A 17788-nucleotide genomic window follows, 5' to 3' on the forward strand; every position below is an offset into this window, starting at 1 on the left:
CCTTCACCAGCATCACAGTGATGGCAAATTGGCCACGGGGAAGACTCTTCCCTAATTCCACTGCCCATTTTGTTCACAGGCAGTCTGTTTGCCAAGGAGAGGGGCAACATTTAGAATGTTTAAGGCCTCACCCAGGCCCAGTACTCAGTGGCTTCTGACCATCAGACATGTTTCAGGTTGCAGTCCCTCTCCAGCTTTTCCTTTGAGTTTCCTGGAGTTCTTTTTGTTCTGCTATTTTTCCTAAATAAATAGACAAGGTAGACTTGCCATGAATTAAGTGTGAACTGAACGGAAGCCCAGAGGACCTGGTGGGCTCCCCTTCCCCTCCCTCCCACCCCGAAACTCTTTTCCTCTCTGGAAACTGAAACCATGTAATTTAGAAATTGCTTCTCTCTTTCCCACCCCATTTCCTCTGCCAGCAAAGTAATTTTTAAACATTCCAAAGCTTTTATTTTCAGGCTGCAATCTTGTGCCCATGTCCATTTAATTCTTCCTGGCGTCTGAGCCCCCGGACTGTCACCATGGTAGGAGATGCGGCCCAACCCCCTGCTCACCATTTTGGCACAAGATGCACTACTGTTTTGAGCCTCTGGTAAGACATACAGGCCAGCTAGGATGTCAGGGTGGTCAGGGGGTCCCCAAGCAGAAGGGAGCTCTGGGAGAAAAAGGATGAGGACACAGAATGTTCATGAAGTTCAGGCAGTGGTTAGCAGATAAATCACACGCTTATTTTAAGAGAGGATGGCTTGTAAGGAATTATCTGTCATGCTTCTCAAACCATGACGAAGCAGCCCAGGATACCACAGTGAACTCACCAAGGTATCACGTGAGGGCATTTTAGATTTTAATCTTAAAAGATCATGAAATACAACTGTCCTCTGTCTAATACTGTATAAATGACTAGGTAGAGGTGGTCCACAGTTTCAGCATTAGACTGAGGTACATTGTTTGGATGCCACTGTATCTTTGCAAAGCTGGCCTTCCAGTAGCTGGTATGATGAGAAGCAAGTATCACACAAAAGTCCACCTGGAGCAGGAAATAGGAGTGTCTTGTTCAGTGCTCAACAGATACATACGTCCCAGTAGCAAGTAACTGTGGCTATTACAGAGTGACATTACAGTATTTTGTCTTTTGTGTGTACTGTTTTTTCAAACCTTTATTATGTTGTAGGATATATTATTTATATCCAATTAAGTTGTTTGGACTAACTAATAAATGAAACTGTTAGGTGTTTCTTTGGTTAGGAACTCTGTGAAAAGTTACCCCAATAGCAAGGACAGTGTGACGCAAGCAAGTTTGGAAACCTTCTGGTGAACTAGATATAAAGAATAGGCTGGGAAACCAACAAGGTACAAAGGAAAGGTGACAGTATTACACCAGTATAGCCACTATGGGAGGTGGTCACTGCCAGGGCTGGATAGAACAAAGAGAATGGGCTGGATAGAACAAAGAGAATGGTCTGGAATCATAAACAATAAAAGAGTGGAAGATAGAGCACTTGTTGGTGGGGGCTGGTGTCTCTGAGGCTGGCTATTGAAATGTTGGAGAAACTGCAGACCAGATCTAACTGCTGAGACAGACTGAACTTGCCCAGGGTGAAGGAGTGATGTTGGAGTGAAGCCCCTAGAAACAGGAAGCCTGCTCGTCCCCCTCCAACCCTGTAGGGTCCCTCTATCATCCCACATGGGCAGAGAGGAGCATGGAGCCAGGTGGGGCAGCAGAGATCCTAACCCCATTAGCACAAAACAGTATAGGAGTGTTTGGAACAAGAGAGTGGCTCAGTAAACAGCCTGGGGACCTTGGGTGACAGGTGCCATGTTCACTCTGCGCCTGAGGTCCATGGCCCCAACTGATGGGTCCTTCTGTAGCCTAGGTTGTATCTGCCTCTTGGTTTCCCATCCACGCTCCAAGCTGCTTAGGTGTAGGGCTGAGAGCATAGGGCTGTCGGAGCAGCCCTCATCTGCCCGTTTTATATCCTGGCCAAGGTCTTGGATCCCTTTAAAGTAGGAACATGAAGCAGCACAGTTAATCCAACTGTGGGTGAGATGAGCATTTGAGAGCAAGTCTTCCCAGAGCAACTGAGAACCCAGGGGGTGAGTGGAAGCTGGAAGAGAGGTAGGCATAGAGGGAGGAGGGAAGAGTGACAGCCTTCAGGCACTGTGTCAGCGCCTGCGTTGCCCAGGTGTTTCTGATGCCATATCTTGATCTCTAACCCTCATTTTGTCGATTAGCGTACTAAATGTCAGAAATTGGTTGTTGTAGTTGAAATCAGGGACCTGTTAATTAGCATAATAATAAGTATTATTCGTGGACTCTAATTAGTGAAATTGAAGGTATTCAAAATACGTGGGCTGGCCAGAATGTTTTTAAAGCTCTTTCTGGACATATATATAATGAAGAAGAACCCAGCCTTGACCTTACGGTGATTGATTCCCGTAGAGCCCCGGTCACCCACTGGAGAAGGAGTATTCCTGGTTTCCTGATGCAACTACAAGTGTAATTGATCTTGGCCCTGGAACAGAAGTAGAAAAGGGGCAGCTCTGGTGTTGACTACTGGTTTTTGTAAATAAAGTTTTATTGAAACTGCCACACCCATTTGTGTGCACGATAGTCTGTCTGCCTCGGCACCACGATAACAGAGATGAGTAGTCACAGCGGAGAATATCTGACCTGAGAAGCTTAGAATATTTACTACCCAACCCCCTTCCCCCCAAAAAAAAAGAAAGAAAGAAAGAAAGAAAAGGGGGCGCCTGTGTGGCTCAGTGGGTTAAGCCGCTGCCTTCAGCTCAGGTCATGATCTCGGGGTCCTGGGATCGAGCCCCGCATCGGGCTCTCTGCTCGGCAGGAAGCCTGCTTCCCCCTCCCTCTGTCTGCCTCTCTGCCTACTTGTGATCTCTCTGTCAAATAAATAAATAAAATCTTAAAAAAAAAAAAAAGAAAGAAAAGAAAAGAAAAACGTTTGCCAACTTCTGCAAGGACAGATTTCTGGGACTTCTTTGAACTTTACAGATAGATGGTTTGACCTTTTCTGTGTCTGCTCGCTAAAAGACATTTGTGTAATAAGTGGTCATCTGTATCACAGAGTTTGGCCTAAGACTTGCTTTTATTATAACCTAATAATGCTGTTGTGGGGGAGTCCTTAACCTTCACTCACCTCAGATTTCTTTGGTGGCTTCTGGTGTCTATGGAAAAGAATGTGAGGGTTGTGCACAAGTCAAGATTCAGTGGGCTCAGAGGAGTCTCCAGCACTTGGCTGTGTCTTCCAGTCCGGAAGCCTGGCACTCCCCCTGCAAAAAGGCGCTCCAGGCTTCATCATTCCGTTCATCACAGTTGTTGTGTCTGCATCTCCTAGAGCACGAGTCTCATGAAGGCAAGAACTATCTTTCTTATTCACATGTACCCCTAATGCCTGTCCCATCTCAGAGGTTCAAGATGTCTTTGGAGAAATAAGACCTAGAGACAGCACTATCTGAAGGCACATTAATGGAAGCTCTTGGCTCCTAACTATAGTTGGTTAAAAGCATGAACCCAACAACCCACGAGATCGAGACCCAGGCCGGTAACCTACAGGACTCCTATTTTATCTCAGTAGCTCCTCTGGCTGCCTCCCTTCTGGAGGTGGGAGCTGTATCTGAGGGAGCACAGCTGTGTCAAATACCACCCAAGAGCTTGGTGGAAACTCTCCTTCGCTCCCCTTAGAGCCCCGAAAGGCAGGGGGTACCTCCCATGTTCTACATAGGAAAGAAAAAAAAATGCAGCATAGATGCTGATGGGACATGTAACTTGCTTTAGGTGCAGGTGTTCACAGAGCCAGTTTTGTTCTTACTACGCCGTGGCGTCTCCAGTGCTCGAGAGTCGTTTTTCATTAATTAATGAACCAATGAACACATACAGGAATTACCTTCTTTATTTCACTGCTGCAAGAGGGTAGCAGCGAGGTCACCTTCTCACAAGGTAACATGTTCCAGCCCCGCAGGACTCCGTTTATCAGGATGAGTAGGACCCGGGGACCCTGGCTGGTGAGTGTACTACCAGCATTTCTCCAAAGAAGCTTCTGGATTCCTGTCCTTGCCTCCTTCTATAAGATGTCCGTGGTAATAGTTAACAAATTCTTGTCCACCAAGCATCTGCAATAAATTAAAGGAGGTGGTGGAAAGTAAGCACAAGAGTGGGTTTGGATGATGCTGGAAGGAAGATGGATTTTAATTTTGTTCCTTTTACCTTTTTCTCCCTTCGTGTATCATTTCCATGCAGAAATTGCAAATTAACGGTCACATCGAAATATCTGTCAACGTATTACTGCTCTTGCAGTATCAAATTATACTGGCAATAATGTTTCCAGCTGCCTAGGACTCCATTGCAATTTAATTTGAAAGGAACTCAAATTGCATCTCCAAATGGATAAAAAATTAATTTTACATACAAGCTATCCACCTCCACATTTCCAGCCCCGTGCCCCAAATTATTTCAATGTAGGTTCAACTTTGAACAGGACATATGTTACAGCCAACTCCACATGCGAAGATGAATAAACAGAAAATTCATGATTTGGAAATCTGCTTGGCTGCTCTTTTTTTAATAAGATGTTCTGCCTTGATTAAGGTCATTAGGAGATTCTACAGCTATTGCCTTTGACAGCAGGAGTGGAAGCTGGGCCCACATGGAACAAAAAAGCCTCAAATTCTGACTTAACCACGTAACTCCCCTTCACAATTGGAGTGTAAAGAGAGCCCTGATTCACCCCCTTCTTTTCTCCTGTGGTGGGGAGGAGCTTAATTCTGGTTTGGTCTCCAGCCATCACCTACTTTGTATATTTACTCTTTCCTCAATTTATGTATGAAGCAGCCATGTGTTGTTGTTATGAAAATGAAGAGATCTAAGGGCTCACAAGGGAGCAGGTGAATGTGAACAGAGGCTGTGAACGACTAACCTGCAGTGTGATGAGGGGTACGGAGGAGATGAGCTACTGGGCTAGAGAAAACGTGATGGAGGCAGCCGTTGCACCTGTGCATGAAGGCTTTCGGAGAAAGTTACAAGGAAAGGGTGGCATTGGCGCTGGGCCTGGAATCCGTTGACCAGGGATTTGCCAGTGGCATCCCAAGCAGCAGGTAGAACGTGGGCAAGAGCAGGGAGGTATGGGAGGGTTCCGGATGCGATGTTTGGCTTTCCCAGTGTAGGATTAGAGGCACGAGCCATGGGAAATGAGGAAGGGAGTTTGGAGGTGGGCGGGTACGGGTTGCAGGTTGGGCTCAGGTATTAGGTTGAAAATGGTACTTCAGGAAGGACTAGTAAGTTAGTAAGATCAGACATGCAAAAGAGGGGAAGTGATCAGAGGTCAGGAGGACCAGCCTGCCTTTCAGAGGCAGCTTAGGCGTGAGGGGGCTTCTGAAGACATGAGTCAGTCACACACAGCCCCACACGCACTCCTGTCCCTAACCTGTGCAAGAACACACTAGGGTCTGGGGCAAGAACAATTAGAGCCTGGTGGCCTCCTTCCTTCTCCTTTCCTCTCACTCTGCCCCTTCCCCCAAAAGCCTCATGCACACCTGTGTGGGGACTTTAGTCCTCATGTCCAAATTCTGCCCACTCCCCGAAAATAGCCATTCTTTGCTTACCCCTTGGGCCTAGCAAGGCACACACATGCGATATAGTCTGGGGAAGGGAAGACCAAGGCAAGAGGTTCACACAGGCCCTGGAAATGAGTTGGAGGTACTGGGGCAGGGAGTTCCGGGGGTTATCAGGTACCTGGATGCTGGTCCAGAACAGGAAGCATGAGATGCAGAGGGATGCTTTTAAGGCCCACTGACTCCTGCTGCAGGAGAAGGGCTCCTTAATGCACGGTGCTCAGGACAGGGCTCCTGTTGCCAGGTCTAAGAGCAGAGAGAAACTCTACCCAGAGGCCAAGCCACCTGGATTTTCCATCAGAGGAAGATTTTCCAGCCTTCCCAATAAACCAAGCCATACTGTCTTCCCACTGTTTGTCTTCTCATTGGCCTGGAGGCTGTTACTTAGGAAGGTCATGTGGGCGTGGCCTTCTCTGGTGGCTGAAACCACCCTAGGCTCAAAGCTTGGACATATTTCCATGGGGGATGTAAATCCAACAAACCAGTCCCCACTGCACACACAAGGCTTTCTCAGCAGTTTCCACCTTGTTTGCATCCATCCCAGTGTAAACCCAGGCCTCTCTGTGCTACAGACAATTATCAGAGCAGAAGCTGGGTCTGGAAGCTGAGGTTTAGCGGGGAGAGGTCGGACTAAAAGCATGAATGCTGCCATCACAGGTTTTGAAAACTAGTTTTCATCGTGCGGATTTCGGGACACTCTTTTAGCTTAAATGCAGAAACAAATACGTTCGCCATAAAGGCTCCATGACATCATGACGGGGACAAAATTGGGACTGTGGAGTCAGGGGTCCGAGCTCAGTTCCCAAGAACAGGTCACCATCTGTTCATTGCGGTTTAATAAACGCAAACTGGGCCCTCGACAGACCTTGCACCATGTGTTGGGGCTTGCTGGACAAACAGAATGTGGTCCCTGGCAGCCTGGGAGGAGTGACAGATAAATGAACAAGCAGTTCCTAGAAAGCCTGACAAATGCTGAGTGGGCTGGACACCTGTGCAGAGTGCTGTGGGAGCCCAGAGCTGGGGACTTGGCTGTGTGGCTCTGGGTCAGTCACGTCCCTTCATTGGCCTCAATTATTTTCTGCCAGACAGTTGTGTTCAGCATACAAATGCTTAGCCCAGGGTTGCCCGGTCATCAGTAGCCACTGTCTTTCCCTTTCTGGAGTGGGAGTTCTCGAAATTTCCAAACCATTTAATCCACACCTGTCTAACCCACAGCTCTACCAGAGGTCTTGCCTTTTGCACGGGAACTGAGTCCTCCTTGATCTTCTTAATTTTCATACTCTGGAAAACCCCCAAAATTATGCCTCAAGGTTAACAGTAGCACATGGGGCCATATTTCCCAAATGCCTTCTGCCTCTGGTCCTTGTGTTCCCAGGTGGTATTTCAGTGGTCCAAGAGAGACATGCAGATTTCCGCTCTTTTTTAGAATCCACAAGAGGTCCAAACCCTTTTGTGTTATTTTGAGGACCTTGTTGAAGTTCTTGGAGTCACACTGGGAACAGTCACACTGGGCTCCCGGCAACATTCTGCCCCCTTATCCCCCCCATCTTCTCCTGTTCAATCCCAGCCAACACGTGGATTCATTTTTCTCTTCCTCTGAAGGCTGAGCGCAACTGATCCCAAGGCCTTAGGGAGACAGCTTGTGCTCCAAATAAACTTCTTAAGGCTTTTCTCCAAAAAAGGCCATTTTATCTAAGAGGAATGCCCACTGTTAGAGGCAATTTTCTCTCTCCCTTTACAGCTCATTTTATACTCATTAACAGCCCTCTGAGATTAGTGCAATAATTTCCACTTTATAGACGAGGAAATGGAGGCTCCGAGATGAAGTACCCTTGCCCAAGGTCACACAGCTAGTGAGCGCCAGGGTCTGGCTTCAAGCTGTGCTCCACCAGGCTCCACTGTTCCCTGTGGCCTATCTGAAGACAGTGGCCTGGGCTTCAGAGGAAGCAAGGAATGTTCCTGGTGCTCTGACCTTCCACCCCTGGGAGGTGTCTCTACTGCCTGGCGGGCGTTCACCATCCCTTCCCCTCATGGAAAAGGCGCCTCTGCCTGCTCCTTCCTTGAAGAAGAGCAGAAAGGTGTTTGAGGGCACAGATGCCCAGGTGAGCTGTGGGGAGAATTCTGGGGAAGCTGAGACCAGCAGTGGGAAGACAGGCCAGTGGTCAGCTGAGTACCAAGTGTGACTGAGTTCCGCATTGCCCTCTCCAGCAGGCCCCTGGTTCCCGAGGGTCAGGCCTTTCTGCTTTCAGTTTTCCACCTCCTCCCAGCATCCTGCCCAGGTGGCTTCCGGTCCGTGCTGACTCGCTCTCCGTGCCCCGTGGTATCACGGCGCATCGCAAACACAGGGGCCCTGGCCCCTCGCAGACTTCAGATCTCAGCCGTGCGCTCGCTGGGTGGCACAGCCCACAGAGTTCCGCTTTCCTCCCTGATGAGGCTAGTGATGCTTTCCTCCCGGACGGTGGTGAGGTCTGCAAAACGGGGCGGGGCATCCGGCCCTTGGCTTGATATATACTCCCTGGGGCCATCCAGTGCTGTCTCTGGGCTGAACGTGGGCTCCTGGGATGAGCAGACAGCACCCCTGCTCTCACACACGGGGCTTACATTCTAGCAGGCAGGGCTAACTTCTGAAAAGCTGCTGACTGTGAAACACGAATACGTAAAGATACAGTGAACGAGAGGAGAAAGAAATAGCCACTGAGCTATTTCTGAGCTCCAGCCTGAGCTCTGCCCAGGGACTCAGCAAGGACGTCTTCACAGAGGAGACAAAGTGAACAGGGAGTGAAAGCAGGAGATGGTATGGCCCAGCTCCAGCAGGGAGGGGGAAGGCGGCAGGGGGAGCACAGGAGAGAAGGTGGGAGAGGCCGGCTCTGCTTCCCTCTTGGGCAGACGCAGCACCTGTCCCGACTCTCCAGACCCCTCTGGTCAGGCGTGGCTTCTGACTTCACACACTAGGCATGGAGCCAGGTGGAGAGAAGTTCTTGGCCACTTGCTGGTCTTGCTACTCTACACAAATTCCTGGACCTGTCTGGACTTAGTTTATTCATCTGCAAAGTGGAGCTGGCAGTTAGTCCCTCCCTCATAGGGTCACAAGATGGAGCAGGTGACAGAACCCAGCACTATGGCAGCCGGCCATCAACGGTGTTTTGTTTTTATTGGTTCATTTGTGCTTTAAGGACACGTTGGAGATTCCCCCAAAAATATTTTTAATGTGGGCTGTGGTACATCTTAAGATGTTTAACAAGATGGACAACTCTTGGATTTAAAAGGGTCTTACATGTTGCTGTTCTCACTCTCTAAGGAGATGAGACGAGACAGCGCGGGAGTGATGGTCTTACTGGGGTATGGCGTCCGTTTTGAAGGCCCGCCCAGAGGAGGAGTGTCGTGAGGTTCTGATCAGGGCTGGGAGAGTTCTGACCTCTGGATCTGCAGAAAGGCTACAGCTGGGTGAGGCTGGTGGGGATGGACAGACTTCCCAGGCAAGCAGCTTCTCGATCATCCTGTGCTTGTACATGTGTCCTCATGCCTTCAAGATTTGTTGAACCAATTGGCCACACCACATCATAACCTCCCCCACCCCCGACTATGGGGACCACACTTTTCACCTTATTCTGTGTGGGCTCAGCACAATGCACCCTCAGCAACAGCTTGTTCAATGTCACATTTTCAATGTCACCCATTTGCTTTTGGAACATTGGCTCTCTTTTACACAAAGGGCCTGTGAACATGAATAATTGGGCTGTATAAGTGACCGTGAACTCCACAGTCAATCCAGAGCCAGGCCGCTCGCTGTCCCCAGTAGCATGGGAGCAGTTCCGAGCTAGTTTGCTAGGCTCCCTGACATTTCTGGGTATGCTTCTCAAAAGAAGACTGCTTGGAAGTGTGTTCCTCGGTAAGGCTCTGACACCGTTCACAGCGCATTTTTCCCTATAGGGGCAGGTTAGGGAACTCAGTTTGCAACGAGTCCCACCCTCTTTCTTACTGCTACATTGGCAGAAGGGCAGCCTTACCCCTAAATGCTCTTAGGGGACAGAATGCTAATACCCCTAAATTTGAATACCCTCCCAATGCTCTTAGGGTGATAGGATCTGTTATTTTGCATAAGGATGCTTCGCGGCACAGCCACTTCGAAGACGTTCAGAGTAGAGATGGCATACGGAGCTTTATAATTTAAATCACTATTCTTATTGGTGCAAAAGAAAAACCACAATATACTGAGTGCTTATTAAGTTCCAGGTACAATTCTAACAGCTCTGCAAACTCTGCCTCCTTTAGCCATCCCCCCCTCCATCCCACTACCCCTGGTGAGGTTAGTACTATTGTTATCTGCATTTAAGAAACGAAATAGAAGATGGACCCAAAGAAATGACAGAACTTGGTGAAGTCCTATAGGTAGTATGGAGGGAAAATACTGATTTAATCTTTAGCCTGCGCTTAACTACTTCCAGCTACGATAGTCAACACAAGAACTTATGGGGATGCTGATCACAAAAGAAGTTATGCTTCTATTATAAGAAATGCCTAAGCTTTACAGAAGGACTTCACACGTGGGGATTTTTGTTTTAAGTGTTCAGTTTGTTGTAATCTGTTTTGTACAAAAGCATCTATTCTATATGAAGTATAAACAGAAGATGGGTGCTAAAATAAGACAGCCAGTGTTATATATGGGGGTCTGGGACCACGTGGGAAAGGATGGCACAGCAGTAGAGTGTGAAGGCATGACCATATCCATTCCTAAAGTGTGTTTATTTATTTATTTAGAGAAAGAGAGTGTATGGGCAGGGGGAGGGGCTGAGGGGGAGAGAGAATTTCAAGCAGACTGCTCTGTGAGCACGGGTTCTGACGCAGGGCTCCATCTCACAACCCTGACATCATGACCCGAGCCAAGATCATGACCTGAGCTGAAATCAGAGAGTCAGACACTTAACTGACTGAGCCACCCAGGTGCCCTTGATTTTGCTTTTAGCATGATGGCTCTGGAGGGGTCCGTTTGGAAAAAAATTGGAAAGGAGAGGAAGGAGGTCAAGGGTTGTCGTTGGAAGCTAGGGAATGATGAGCCGTGTTGTCAGTGGAAGGAGGGGAAATTGCAAAAGGTAGTGAGCGGCACCTGTGACGGTGTGGACAGACCGAGCGCTGAGCTGGTGGCTGGATTTGCAGTCTGTGCACCTCAGTGCGGTTAATGAGAGCGAGGGGGCTGGTCTCCCAACGGGAGAGCCTGTGGCTGGATTAAATATGAGGCAGGTCAGAACTCCAGCAGCCATCTAAATGAGTATATCCCTGGAGTGTTATGTGCGCTGTTGGTGGTACTCAGGATGGTTTTCAGGGGTACCCTGATGAACCTTTAAGAATTCCACAATTTTGCATTTTTTAATGGTTAACATTTATGTATGCAAGTGATTCGGGTTTCCCCTTTATATAGTTACATTTTCTTTTAGAGGCATGCAGTTATGTAAGAAAAAATGTTTGATTTACAGAAAAATGTTAATTAAATTATATTCTCTGTGGCCATAGTTATGAAGGCTATGGATGAGCTAAGTCTGGAGGGCCAGTCCCCTCTGTTTTGGGAGGACACCCCCCCACCCCATTTCCCGATGGTCCTCAAAGCCCCTGTGTCTTGCGTCTGTGTCTTGCAGACCCCGTGCATGGCCCACAGAACGTGGAGATTGTGGACATCCGCGCGCGGCAGCTGACCCTGCAGTGGGAACCGTTCGGCTACGCAGTGACCCGCTGCCACAGCTACAACCTCACCGTGCAGTACCAGTACGTGTTCAACCAGCAGCAGTACGAGGCCGAAGAGGTCATTCAGACCTCTTCCCACTACACCCTGAGGGGCCTGCGCCCCTTCATGACCATCCGGCTTCGGCTGCTGCTGTCCAACCCCGAGGGCCGGATGGAGAGCGAGGAGCTGGTGGTGCAGACAGAGGAGGATGGTGAGTGGCGGGGGGATGGGGTGGGGGGTGCTTCGTTGGGGATGGGCAATGCTGAACCTGTCCCAGGGCCACACCCATCAGTGATGCGGTTTTCTTTCTTCCTCCATCTTTAATTTCCTCCTCTGTAGCTGCCTCTCTGCCAGGGTTTTTAACGAAGGGCGTTGCACAACTCCAGGAGGCGCTGTGCCCGTATACTCAGACACGCACTCAGATTTGCCCCGTCCACACCCCCATCCCTCTTCTCACTTGCTAGCCCTTTCTGTGTCTAGTGTTTAGCCACACCAGGACCTCCCAGAGAGGCATTGTGGATCATGTCATTTCAGTGCATTGAATCTGGGAGTCAGACCACTCCGGATTCTGCAGGAGTTAAAATTAAAAAATACATGTAAATTTCATAGCACAGGCATTAGATGCACCCAGAACCAAGTACTCACCCAGATGTCCGACAGGCAGCTCAAACTCGAAGTATCCAAAAATGAACCAGTCTCCCCTTCCATACCGATTTCTCATTCTGTGTTCCTCGTGTCAGTGAACCGCTTCCAGTAGACCAAAATAAAGACCTGAAATGAGCCTGGGGACCCTCCAGTTCATCTCCCCACCCTCACCCCACTCCCTGCCCCCACAAGGTTCTGATGAGTCAGTTTCATGCAGTTTACCTCCCAGCATGCCCCCTACCTTGAGACTCAGACACTTCAGAACCACGTGTAACTTCTAGAACATACCACTTCCCCACCTTCTGTCCTTGCCCATGCTGTTTCTCCTACTGCCATGGCCTCTCCCTCCATGTCTGTGAGACAAGCTCTCTTCAAGTCTTAGCACACATGCTGCTTCCTCCAGGAAGCTTTCCCTGATTGCTCCAAGCTGACGTGGGCATTCCCTCCCAGGCTCGCACTGCATTTTGCATGGAACTCCACCACAGCAGTTATCTCATTTCTGGGAAGACAGAATTTGCTGGTTCTAGGATGTATCTAGAAAACACTTCTCAATGGCTGTATTTCAGTTTTCCTTCCAGCCATACTCTCTTTGGCTTTGTGGGGACATCTTTAGTTATGTCTTTGGAATCAGACTGTGAGGGATAGATAGATTTGGGTACAGGTGATGGATTAAGGAAGCTTTCCCCAGGGAGTCTAGGAAGGGAGGTGAGGGCAGGACAAGGAAAAGGAGGAGGATAAGGTGCAACTTCAGACCATGTCCAGGGAAGGGGGCGAGACCTGGTCAGCAGGAGAGCTCTGCAGAGAGCTCATGCATCACTCTTCCCCCCGATCAGGGAAGGGAGCTGTCATCGTGGTCAGGGCTGGGATGCAGAAGGAAACTTGGGAAGGAAATGCTCAGGAAGTGTTGGACATGAAGATGGAAGGTGGAGGGGCACAACAAAGGGATGGGACAGAATGGTCAGAGCACTGTCCTTGTCAGCCACCTGAGGCACATCTCCACTTGACCCAGGCAGACCACAGAACTCAAGGCAGAGCCTCTCCCATGGCAATCCCACCTAACACTCTTGTTTCACATAATCAAGTTCAAGGACCCTGAGGGATGGCCCCCGCTGGGGTCCAGACCCACATCCTCACCTGCAGAGTCCCCTAAGGAGAAGGAGGAAAGTGTGCCCGCCTCTGCTCATCCTGTCCCCCAATTGTCCTTTCCCCAAATCCTGTCTTAACAACTGGAAGTTTTACACAACCCACCTGCATGGCAGACCCTTCGTGACCAGCCTTTAAATTCATCATCACAGCTACTCTGCAGGACGTCGTCCCTGCAGACTCGGCTTCTGTAGACAGTAACTGCAGTGGACACCCAGTCTCTGTCGCCTTGGCGCCCCACCTTCGTGCCTTGCAGCAGACCTCTGTCCTCTCTGGGCACAGTTCTCCCCCAGATCAGCCTTGTCAGGTCACCGGAGTGCCTTGCTTCCTGTGAACCCATTCTCATCCGACCTCCAGCAGAGGGCTGAGCATCTGATATGAGCTTCCCTCTGCACCCCAGGAGCTGTGGGCCTGTGTTTGGCTCGAGGGAAGCTGCCGGCCCTTTCCCTGGAGGGCTGTGCCATTTCAGAGATGCACAGCGCCCCCGCCAGCAGGTACAAGAACTTGCAGCTACAGAGGCCGAACTCTGGAGCAGCACACCTGGGACAAGCCTCTTACCCCCTCCGTGCCTCTGTTTCCTCGCCTCGCAAATGCAGATCCAAAGAGTGGCCACCTGATAGGTTGTTATGCTCATTGAAAGGGACGTTATATAAAGAATTTGGAATGTGGTCCCCTGGCTGGCTCAGTGGATAGAGCACGTGACTGTTGATCTCGGGGGTTATAACTTCAAGCCCCACATTAGATGCAGAGATTACTTAACAATGAAATCATAAAAAAAAAGAAAAGAAATTGGAATGATGTCCAGCAGGCTGTAGGTCTTCAATGAATGTGGCTGTCACATTTGAATTAAGCCACAGAAGAAAAAAATGTCTTGACAAAGGATCCTAGAGCACAAGCAAGGCAGAAACCAGCAGCCTGCCCTAGGACACTTCTCCAGAGCTCTAGACATGCGCTCCAACAGCTGGAGAAAACCTGACCTAGACTCTTAAGCCGTGGTGATGCGGTCAGCGTGTGATCTGAGAAGCAGAGCCAACGCAGGAAGGGTGGTTCCGTGGCAAGCGGTTATGAGACCTCTTGGGAGGAGCTGCCACTGTTGAAACTCAGCCTGGAAACTCAGGGGTCCACGTGAATGCTAGGGTTTAGCCCGGGAGCAGCCCTGGGTGCTTCCTCCAGGATGCTCTGCAGACGTCGGGCTGCTTTGGGAGGGTTACCTACATGTGCAACAGCAAATCCCAAGTCCCGTCTTGAAGCCATGCCTCAACCTCTCCCTTTCCTGTCACCAGGCAGGGGAAAAAAATCACAAAGTCTTTATCAAAATAACTTGAGAGCAGCAATGCTTTGAAATTAAACTTTAATTAAACACCATTAATAAAACATCAATTCCTCCTCTGCAGAGACATGTGGACATTATCATATTAAAAACACCCACATCCAAGACAGCGGTCCTCTGTCTCACAGCGACAGGACCTGCGGTGTTGAGGGAAGATTGCCGAGGAGCGCGGGTCCCTCTCTCTGGTGGGATCCACTTTCATGAAGGGAAGGGGCACCATTCCTGTTGACGGGGAACTCATTCACCTCAAGGGCAGGCTGAGGACGGATCGTGGCTCCAGTGGATTAGCTGAAACCCCCCTCAGGGAGCCACAGAGCAGCCTCTCAGACTGAGCTGCCTGGATTCACGCTGCTTTTGTCTCTGCTCCAAAATTGTCTTCTGGGGAATTTGTAGAATTGGCAATTTCAGTGACCCAGTGCCTTTGAGGGCTTACAAAGTAATCCATCCCTGGTGAAAGAAGCTCATGGCCACTGAGCTCCATTGCATTCGTTGGGAAGCAGCTAGGAAGCTAAATGGGTTCTTTATTTGTTCTTTTTTCACATATGACTCAGACAAAACTGTGGCTTACTTATTCAGTGCTTCCTTCTCTGCCTTTCCCCAGACCGCAGTCACGATTATGAAATGGAACGTATGAGACCTTGAACCATAAACGCAATGCTGATAATGGTCTCACTTTGGCTACCACTTAGGTTTACTATGCGCCTGCCCCATGCTAGGCATTAATGGGCCCGTTATACGCAACAACTCCTACCCAAGATTTTCTTGTGAGATGTTTCCAAGCTGTAGAAAGATTGAGAGGAGTGCAAAGAAGACCTGTGAACCGCTGGCCTAGATTCACCATTGGTGAACACCGTGCTTAATTTTCTTACTCATGTTTATGTATGGTATGTCTGAAATGGAGGTATCACATATAAAAATACATGTAATATTTTTAAGTCTTTGAAAGTAAATTGCAGAAACCCCAACACCTGATCCCTCAGCTCTCTGAGGGCGTACGTTACCTGGAGGTAAGGATGTTCTCCTACACAGCCATGATACTATAGGACATTTAAGAAACTTAGCATTAGTTAAAAATTAATCAAGTAGACAATCCAAATTCACATTTCCAATCATGTTAAGCATGATTTTACGTGACAAAACCAGAAAATGAGACATTGACAAAAACGCCACATAGGTTGGTGATGTGTATTTTTCACTGCATTGTATCTAGAGTTACATAATGTCAGAGAGGCCTTGACGTGTTGCTTTCATTACTCAGATTTAAAGCTCTCTGCTGTAAATACGGTCCTTTTCCCTTTGTAGATCAGCTACTCTGTGCAGTGTTTCTTTGAGGTCTGGTGAGTCCCTGATTCTCCCACAAACTTCTCACCCAATAGTTTTAGCCTCCTTGAAAATTAAGTGGTTACTACATTGGTCTTTATAAAAGAATGAATTTTGTTTTATTTATCTATCTGAGAGAGAGAGACAGAGATAGTGATAGGGAGCTTGAGTGGGGAGGAGAGGGAGAAGCGGACTCCCCACTGAGCGGGGAGCCTGATGTGGGGGCTTGATCCCCAGGACCCCAGGATCTTGACCTGAGCCAAAGGCAGACACATCACCTACTGAGCCACCCAGTCACCTAAAAGGGTGAATTTGAAATCTGTCATTTCTTCTACATGTATTAATTAGCATTCTTCTTTATAGAAGGGTTTTCTTTCCCCATTCCCTTCCCCATTTTTAATATTCCTGTTGACTCTTAAATCATTTGCTTTTGACTCCTTGTATTAAAATCCAGTACTATTTATAATTCTCTTCGATGCTTGCATTGTGTCATCTGTGGCTAGTGGGTTGACTCCTAGGTTCTTTTGACATGTTCTCATTACTCTTGCTTGCTTCTGCCATAACAAAGTATTCTAGATCACCCTTGTAATATCTCTGCCCCAAACCTGAAGTCAGCCACTTATCTAAGGATTTCTGGTTGCTTTCAGTGGGGAGTGGTATTTTGGCATGAAGATATACATCTTAGCTTGATCGATGGGGTGTTACCGCTTCTAGACTCTTCAAGTAGATAGGATGGAGGGATATGATTTATCTGTTTTAAATCACAATGTTGTACTCATTCAAATCACCTCTTACCCTCATTCCATGCATAGATCTCTTTCCTCCCACTGCGAGAACCCTGGTTCTCACCATCCGCACGTTTCTTCATTTGCTCCATCCCACAATGCGTTATAAAATAGTTTCAGAATTACAATACCAACCCCCCCCAAAACAGGAAAGCTAATAGGTTAGGGTAAAGATTTTCTTTTCAGTTTTTCTCTCCATAAGCAGCCAAAATACCATGTTCAAAGGCTTAGTCTTTTATCTGTACGATTTTATTATCAACGTGATGCCCAGTTAGGTTCGTTTGTTTCGTTTTAAAGGTTTGCCTTCCCCCCACCCTTTTGATTTAATTTTATTGCTTTTAAATTCAAAGCAGTTGCGTGGTTCAAAAGTCAAAACTACATTTTAAAAAAGTACCCTCGGAGGTAGCACCGCCATCTTGGTCTCTCACACTGTTCCCATCCACGCCTGGAAGGTCAGTGTTTTTATTCATTTCAGATACTAGTTTTCTGATAGTTCATTTTGCAAAAAAAAAAAAAGTAAAAATTATTTCTCCTTCTCTTATTTTTATACAACACATAGCACTGTAGATATGCGCCACATCACATGTCTTTGTTCATTTTAATATACTCTGGAAATCACTCCCATCTCGGTGTGTACAGGTTTGTATCATTCTTTCTGCTGGCTGCGCGGGACTCATTATGTGGCTCTATCACAGTTTATTCAGATAGGGTGCCGTGGACACTGAGGTTGTTCCCGTGACTTGTGATGACAACTAATACTGGAGCAGATAGCCTTGTGCTTCCGTGGTTTGATGTTTGTACAGTTGCATTTTCACAGTAAATTCCTACAAGTGGGATTGCTGAGGTCCAAAGAGAAACAAACATGCAGTTTTGTTAGATGTCAACAGACACTCATTTTACATTTTCCTTTTTTTTTTTTTAAAGACTTTATTTATTTATTTGAGAGAGAGAAAGAGAGTGAGAACATGAGAAGAGGAGAGGGAGAAACCGGCTTCCCGGTGAGCAAGGAGCCTGGTATGGGGCACGATCTCAGGACCCTGGGATAATGACCGAAGCCAAAGACAGATGCTTAATGACTGAGCCACCCAGGCACCCTCATTTTATTTTTTTAAATTATGTTATGTAATGATGCAGTGCATCATTAGTTTTGATGTAGTGCTCCATGATTCATTGTTTGTGTATAACATCCAGTGCTCCGTGCAGTACATGCCTTCCTTAATGACC

The 17788-nt window shown here is 48.0% G+C and overlaps 1 protein-coding gene across 14 annotated transcripts in view; it reads left to right on the forward strand.

The window, feature by feature from the left end:
• PTPRT (protein tyrosine phosphatase receptor type T) overlaps nt 1–17788 on the forward strand; it is a 1045273-nt gene that overhangs the window by 632948 nt on the left and 394537 nt on the right. For all 14 annotated transcript variants that reach the window (XM_032838508.1, XM_032838515.1, XM_032838509.1 and 11 more), the window contains one exon: nt 11256–11552. In XM_032838508.1, the coding sequence (XP_032694399.1) occupies nt 11256–11552 (297 nt within the window). The remainder of the gene's footprint in view (nt 1–11255; nt 11553–17788) is intronic.

The sequence above is a fragment of the Lontra canadensis genome, unplaced genomic scaffold (genome assembly GCF_010015895.1).
Source record: "Lontra canadensis isolate GAN:19392208 unplaced genomic scaffold, GSC_riverotter_1.0 scaffold105, whole genome shotgun sequence".
Classification (NCBI taxonomy): Eukaryota; Metazoa; Chordata; class Mammalia; order Carnivora; family Mustelidae; genus Lontra; species Lontra canadensis.